This window comes from Channa argus, chromosome 24 (genome assembly GCF_033026475.1).
Source record: "Channa argus isolate prfri chromosome 24, Channa argus male v1.0, whole genome shotgun sequence".
Lineage (NCBI taxonomy): Eukaryota > Metazoa > Chordata > Actinopteri > Anabantiformes > Channidae > Channa > Channa argus.
This window is the reverse complement of record NC_090220.1, coordinates 6852193-6859845: the sequence shown is the minus strand read 5'-3', so window position 1 is coordinate 6859845 and position 7653 is coordinate 6852193. Positions and strand designations below refer to the sequence as shown.

The following is a 7653-nucleotide window of genomic DNA, read 5'->3' as shown; positions in this document are numbered from 1 at the left end:
AAATAAATAAACACATTTTTTACACAAAACCAATTTCCATACAGGTGGTGATGTCACTGGATGTCTGCTGCCATGCCAAGATCAGGTGTATACTCAAAGTGGACCTTGTAGTCTCCTTCCAGCTCCTCAAAGACAATGAGCTTTTTTATTCAAAAAGAGAAAAGAAATTTGTTCACTATTGGAAAAGAACATTTTGATAACCCGTATACTTCTTGCAGAGATGATCGAGAGGATTGACACTATTTTACAAATAAAGCTAGAGCCAGCATTCAGTAAGTTTGGCGTAGCATAAAGCTTGTGATCATTAAAAAAAAGCTTGTTCGAGGTAAAAAAAAAAATGCCATAAACATGTTAAATCTTGTACGTTGAATACATCCACAATAGTTTCACTTTTATCACAACATTCAGCGGGGCATTAACATTTAATGATCAGCCCATACTTATGGTTCAATAGGTAGTCGTCTTCCTTCCAGACGTTATAGTGATGCGACATCTAGAGCCCGTTGTAGGTATTACAGAAGTAGGACAGACTGCTGGTGAGGTACATTAAAGAACAGGAGGAGATCAGGATGGATGGGTGGTCACAGCAGTTTGTTCCCCACTTCTAACTAACAGATGTTTATAATTCAGTATTTCACGATTTTTCCCTAAATCTAACCCTGAGGTTTTTGTGCTTAAACATAACCTCATAAATGACCTAAATTGAATAATATTTTAGTGCTGTGTTAATTTTGCAACTGCTGTATTTTTGTAAGTGAAACAGCAACAGTCAAGTACACCCATAGAAAAATAAGAGAATCAACTGAGTCTACAGCAGGTAGAACGTCACCTACTGAATCATAGTCATGGGCTGATTAAAGCTGATAAGGGTTTAAATAAATGACCAGAAGACATCATGGAAAAAAGCAAACAATTGTATTTCCCAACATGTCAAAACTTTCCTTAAACAATTGTTGCTTTGTGCACAGATTTACCTGGTTGATTCCACTGTTGAGAAAGGGACCAGGGAGATACAGAGTCTGCTGGGGCCCAATAGACCAGTAGCGACCCAGATTCAGTCCATTGATAAACACAACACCTTTCTCCCAGCCCTGTGCTCCCAAAGAAAAAATCATTAATTTACAGTGCATGATTGAAGTATTTCTCACACATTCAACATACATTACAACAGGCATTATTTGAAAAAAAAAAAATTGTTTTACTTACTGGCAGCTTTAAAAATGTGTCACTTGGATACCCAAAGGCAAACAGCCTCCCCATGAAAAATCCAGGGAAACTGGGAGCTTCAGTGAGAGTTTTCCACGGAGCCTGATAAAGACTGAAATAAGATTTTCGCTTCAAATACAAAATGAAAGCATGGTAAAAAATGATATACATTGTGTTTGAGTCAATAAAGTGTACAAACCTATCAATAAAGCTCGGTTTCATATCTAGGCTGTATATTGTAAAATCCTGCAATGGGATGTGGTTTAATAAAATGTCTCCCACAAGGCCTGAAAGAAGACAAATCAAGATTGGCTTGTACATTACCCATGTGAGTGCTTGATTGATTTAATAGCAGGCATAGCAATGAACGGCCTTTTCTCTGTCAATCACCTTTACGTTGTGTGTCAAGGTCTTTTCCCTGGTGAACTCGTCCACAATTTTCCACCAGTAAACTCAAGGTACGCCGTCCCTGTAAGGATTGCTTGCTTTTATGTCTTTTGCCAGTTTTAACAACCAAACAGCAAATGCTGTAGCGTTCATCAAATCTGATAAAGCACTGCAAAGATGTTTATTGGACATTTGCTCTCATTGTCCCACTTGATGCCATACCTTACCATCAGGAACTGCCAGCTCCACACTCTGGCGCTTGAAAAGGCCAATGTAGCGCCTGTCTACGAACACCTACAAAAGAAAAACATCACAGTGTAAAAGATTATGCTGTAGATCCTAAAATATGAAGTCTGCTCCACTTAAATGAATATTCACTACTGTGACTTCAGGTTTGCCAACAGTAAGTGTGGACTTGATATACGCCACAATATATAAACAGTATACACATACATAAAATAGAGTCTCTATCCCTCCGTTATCCATTATCTTTGCAAAGGGATACAGATGTAGAAGTTGTGTTGATTTTGTCATATGTGGCTGTTTAAGCAACCACAAATATATAATGTTCGATGTTTGAAACCAGTTAATGATACCACACAAGGCTACCACACCCATACTGCAGAAGAAACTAGTGAAACCATGACTTTATCTACATTGAGGACTCACCAAGGCACGGTCTCTGACGTTGCCTCCAGATCTCAATAATCCTCCACTGGTGATGGTGGTCTCATACAAGGTGTATCCATAGGACTGACCATTGCCATTGTTCACAGGTAGATTCTCCATGTTCACTGGCCTGACGGACTTAAATGGCTGCACAGAAGATTGAGAAAGCTAAGCGTGCCTACCTGTTCTTTTTGTTATACATGTGTATATGTTCTAGATAATCTTACATGAAACATACTCTCTCAGTGAAGCTCAGAGCATCCCACAAGGACAGGTGCTGGTACATGATAGCTGGTTCATAAGCCTCCTTGTTACGCAGGGCTGGCATGTCAGGGAAACTCTCACCTCCTGCACAGTCAGGTCAAAGATCAGACAATGAAGTCAGACACAGCATCACTTTATTCTCATCTATAGTAGGTTTAACTTACTGTTGTATCGAGAAAAGAGATCTCTGAGGAGATGGTACTTTGGAGTATACTCTCCTGCTTCAGTTAAGGGAGCATCGTAATCTGTAAAACATAATAGTATGCCGTACTTAGATTGACTATCCTACACTGCCACCTGCTGGGTCTTAAGGGACATGCTCATTGGCAAACAAAAAGGAACATGCAGTACTTCTGACGTGCCAGTGCTTCATGATAAACTCTTTGCAAATTTGCATTAAAGATGCAAGTAATTTGTTTGTGGCCAAGTGTATGACACAGACAAACTAACCATAGCTGGAGACCAATGATTTGTAGGAAGGATGACCCAGTGCTCCGCTCATGAAGCCAAAACTGGAGCCGCCATGGAACATATAGAGGTTGAAAGACATGCCTCGCCTCAGAATTTCCCTCACGGTAGACACCGTATCTGACAAGAGGTTCAACATGTTCACTGCAAACAAACTGGATTCCTTCAAAACATAAAGGTCCCTGCAAGAGGGAAACCATCACAATACCTTTGCACCTATCATATAGTTATGAATGAAATGAATGGGTTTCATTAATTGTTTACAGCCGTTAACAATTTCTCCACATTAATATTACTTGTGTGTAAAAGATATACGTTATGAAGAAATGTCATTAATGTAAAAAACTAAAATTTTAAGTGAATCTGTTGCTGTGATTGTTCTACAAAACTGACCAATTAGCCTTGTTTATAGTGCAGAACTGGATTTAGTCAATACAGGGTTTTGAAGTCCAATATTTCTATTGTCAATCTTTGTCAATTTTTTTATGTTAAATAATATGTAAACATTTTTCAGGCTCCTAAAAGGGTATACCAAAAGTAAATCTATTATGGTGTATGACATGAACCATTAAAGCAAAAGAAAAAAGCATGATAGAATAAATTAAATTAAACAATAAAAAATATTTCAGCATTATAAGGTTATTTCAAAGAGCTGAATTTGGATGAGCCTATACCAGATATGGCCACAGACAAGCAAATATCACTAGCCCCTGAGTAAAGGTTTATTTTAAACCTAACCCAGGCTAATTCGATCTCTAAAAACTGTGTTGATATTGGAGGGGGATTTGACTTAATATATTGTTTTATGAGCTGAAATGAATAATAGTCAGTGTAGCATGAGAATGCCAATAAGGATTGCGTTGATTTCACATACAAATACATAGTTAAAAAAAAAAAACTACCCTCTGGAGGAAGCACATGGTGGAGGTCACCCCACATATCATACCAACCCGTCCAATAGTCCATCACCATGGTGGGGCTGTTGGGCTGAAAAACAGAAAGTAATCATTAACAGCGTGGCTGTGTATTTGACATCCTCAGTGAAATAGGACCATGAGGGACACACCTGGATAGCAGCCAGATGCTGGATGTGTCTCTGATTTAGCTTCTGTAGCTTCACTGTTCTGACAGCTACAAGACAGGAGATTACAGGATAAGCTGTGTGTGTGTGTGTGTGTGTGTGTGTGTGTGTGTGTGTGTGTGTGTGTGTGTGTGTGTGTGTGTGTGTGTGTGTGTGTGTGTGTGTGTGCGTGTGTGTATGTGAGAGAGAGATTATCTGTGTCCCTGTGTATTATATTATGTATATTATACTGCACCTCCATCCACACCCCCTGACTTTAATGTATTGTGGATGTCCGATGTGAGCAGGAGCTCGCTGATTCCTCTGGACTGGAGTGCCTTTCAAAATAAAATAGACTGTCATGACTTAAAGTATGAACATCCCTAGACTGAACAATCAGCATCAGAAGCAAACTCTCACATTACCTCTTTAATAAAAGGCATGTAACCTTCATCCTTCGCAAAGGATCCGTACTCATTTTCCACCTGCACTGCAATAATGGGACCTCCTTTCTTGAACTAAAAAACACAGACATTTTATTGTAATAAGCTGAACATACAAACTACTTATTTTTAAGCTTTAGTGGCAAAATTTGACCTGCAGTGGAACCACTTTTGGTATGAGTTTGTCAAAAAAAGTGTTGACAGCCTCAGTGAAGCCTGGGTAAGTTGTCCTCAGTCTCATGCTCTCATCACGGAGGAGCCAGCTGCAAAGAGAAAGAAAACAAGATGCTTAGTTATGACTCAAGATGCAGAGATACAACTACAGTGGGGACAGAGCAAGTCCAATAAAATGGACATACTTCAAATAGTGGTCAACTAATCATTTTCACCAAGAAGTGACTTTTTCAGCCTGGTTGCACTTTACTGAGAGCTCCAAAACATTAGTATACAAGCTGGGGGTGTTCTGCACCCTGCCTCCATGCATACACAGAACACAAGGATTTCCATATGCAAAAAAGGATGTGATTTGATACTATGCAGTACCTTGGAAGTCCTCCTAGGTCCAGCTCAGAGGAAATGTAGGGCCCTGGACGTAGAATCACCCACAATCCCAATTCAGCAGCAAGATTAATATAGGCTCTAAAACAAGAAGCCAGAAACAATCAATCAATACTGAGCATAAACACTCTTTTAGGCTGAGTTAGAGCTCATACATTGTGTTTTGGGAAATATGAAATGTGCTAGGTGACAACAGCAGCAGGCTGCTTATCACTGCTGTGCAGTTAATTGCTTGATAAGGTGATGGTGTTGTGGAGATGCTACTGTTGTCAGGTGGGACTTTGCCTCTAGCTTCTCCCCTGAGAGCTGAGGCTTAGATGACGAGTAGAAAATCAGGGTATTCCCAACACACCTTGGCAGCTCATATTCTTAGAAGAGCTAGAAGCGTAGAGCAAGGTGTGTTTTTTTTATGCTTCTTCTGGACATTTTTACAATGCATATTTCCACTGCTGACATGCTGGACTGGTATGGTGATTAATTGTGAGTATTTTATGTCAAACTACTCCTTACTCTAAATCCAGCTGTATGTGGAAGTTGAAGACCCCTCTTTCTGGCTGGTGCAGGTTCCAAGGCACATACCTGCAACAATATTCATTGATAAAGTTTTAAAGGTGACCAAGTTTGTGACACAAAATACATCCACAGCAGTTTCCCTACGTGGTGAGGGTGTTGATGCCACAGGCCTTCATTTTCATCAGCCGGTCCCTCCAGTAGGCCCTGGGCACACGGAAGTAGTGGATGGATCCCCCAAGGATCTGGAAGGCCTCCCCCTCCAGGGTGAGCTGGGAGGAGTTGGCACTCAGGCCCACCTTCCTGCTCATCCTCCGTCCCCCTGCTGGCATGCTGGAGGAGGAGTCGTGGTTTATTTGTGTCACACTCCCATTATGTAGCACATAGGCTATTGTGGTTGCAAAGACCACATGACATGTTTAATGGAAATTTGCAGAGCTCTTGTATTGGCAAATACAACAGAGCATAAACATGTTGAATTTCAAACCAAGATTCCCTGATAAGTTGAGTACTTTATATTTTTTTAAAGATTCTATGTTTGTTGTACAACCATTATACTGAAGTTAAAACTACAATGAATTTTCCCAAAGGTTAAAACATAGGCACAAATATATAGGCATGGAGTGTATTTGCAGTACTTTAGGCCTATATGTGCCATTTTAATTTTACTAGTAATTGATTTTGTAGTCTCTGTAACATTCTATTATTCTAATTATAAGTGTTTCAATTGCATTCTATAGTATAGTATCAGACTCTAATCTTGTACCATGTCCATACAGAAAGAAAATTACTATGACAACTTAATGGAGCATTAATGCAATGTAACAAAGTGCGACATTAGCCTCAAAGTACCCAAGCTCTAAGTCAGGCATTTTGAACAAAAGTGAGAACTTAACTTACCGAAGATATCTGTACATGAGGAACCCCACAATGCACAGACAGATGAGTGCATATTTCCTTTTGTGTGCATTTCTTATCCGCAGGACAACCATGGATGGTGTGTGTGATCCCTTCCAGTGACTTAGGCAGCAATCAGGGTTAAGTCTAGAGCAGCCTCTGAGCACAGATGAATACACCGCCTCGTGGGAGTGCCTGTGTGCAAAACCACGAAAGTGTAATACACCTCATTGCCAGATTATGATTTCGACTGTGCTGCTCTTTGTTTTTTCTAAAATTCTGCACTACAAGTGGGAATATATATATAAACATGAACCTTAACATTTTAATAGTATAAATTATATTTCTGTGTTAATCTAATCATATGAGGCCATTAGGTATTTTATTTTATTTATTTATCTGTTTATTTATTTTTCTAATGAAAGCAGCACTGGACATTTTCAAATGAACGATTAACCGAAGAGAAATTAAGAATATTAATAGTACATGTGACTAAAAGTGAATTTTTATGTGCCTTTTTCCCCTCTACCCTAAACTACACTTGCCAAAACAGAAAGCTCTTCTTATTCTAGTCCCAATGAATTATCTTATCACATGCATGCTTTACGAGAGTTTAAGTGAGATAACAAATGGTCACTATGTGAGTTGTCTAAACCAAACAAGTCATCATTGTACATATGCACACAACAGCACTGACATGCAAATACTGCAGTACTAAGAGTACCCTGTTCATGTACCCAAGTGGTCTAGTGTGTGATGGGTCCATTTTGTTTTTTGTCAGCGATTTGCAGCTTTCCTTGGAGAATCTCTCAAAGGGTTGTTTTTGAAGGCAAACTCTTTGTTGCTTGTTCCATGTGCTTTTAAGAAAAGCATTTTAGACATGTATTAGCTGCTTGTGTCATGGTAAATTACATGGTAAATTAAGATTTTAAATGGAAAACACTGAATGTGTCACATTCACTTTGTCATGCCAAAATGGACAAAAATACGAACTGATCAATCTATTCGATTCCTAAGTGTCATGAGAGTAACTTAAGTGAACACATTATTCAGTAGAGTACATTTTTTGTAGATGATGAGATTTCCCTCCTGCATTGTTTTATCCAGGAAGACAGTTAAATACAGTAGGCCTAGTCGAATGACAATTACCTAAAATCTAAACATGCGCTGGCATCATTGTTTGAGCTTGAA

General features: G+C 39.2%; 1 protein-coding gene across 2 annotated transcripts; it reads right to left on the bottom strand.

Moving 5' to 3' along the window:
* Window positions 1-4: 4 nt before the first annotated feature.
* LOC137109142 (beta-galactosidase-1-like protein 2) lies at window positions 5-6655 on the bottom strand. Of its 2 annotated transcripts, none has more exons than XM_067494582.1 (19): window positions 6466-6653; window positions 5713-5898; window positions 5566-5634; window positions 5041-5136; window positions 4652-4760; window positions 4480-4572; window positions 4311-4392; window positions 4061-4125; window positions 3897-3981; window positions 2977-3114; window positions 2691-2771; window positions 2501-2610; window positions 2263-2409; window positions 1816-1887; window positions 1597-1675; window positions 1406-1493; window positions 1207-1318; window positions 975-1091; window positions 5-140 (listed from the first exon to the last, which is right to left on the bottom strand). In XM_067494582.1, the coding sequence occupies exons 1-19, from the start codon at window positions 6555-6557 to the stop codon at window positions 54-56; spliced, it is 1908 nt and encodes a 635-aa protein (XP_067350683.1). In that variant the 5' UTR covers window positions 6558-6653; the 3' UTR covers window positions 5-53. The 2 variants fall into 2 exon arrangements, 1 of the variants encoding a protein (XP_067350683.1); XR_010912273.1 differs by having other exon boundaries at window positions 121-140; window positions 1207-1308; window positions 6466-6655.
* Window positions 6656-7653: the final 998 nt, after the last annotated feature.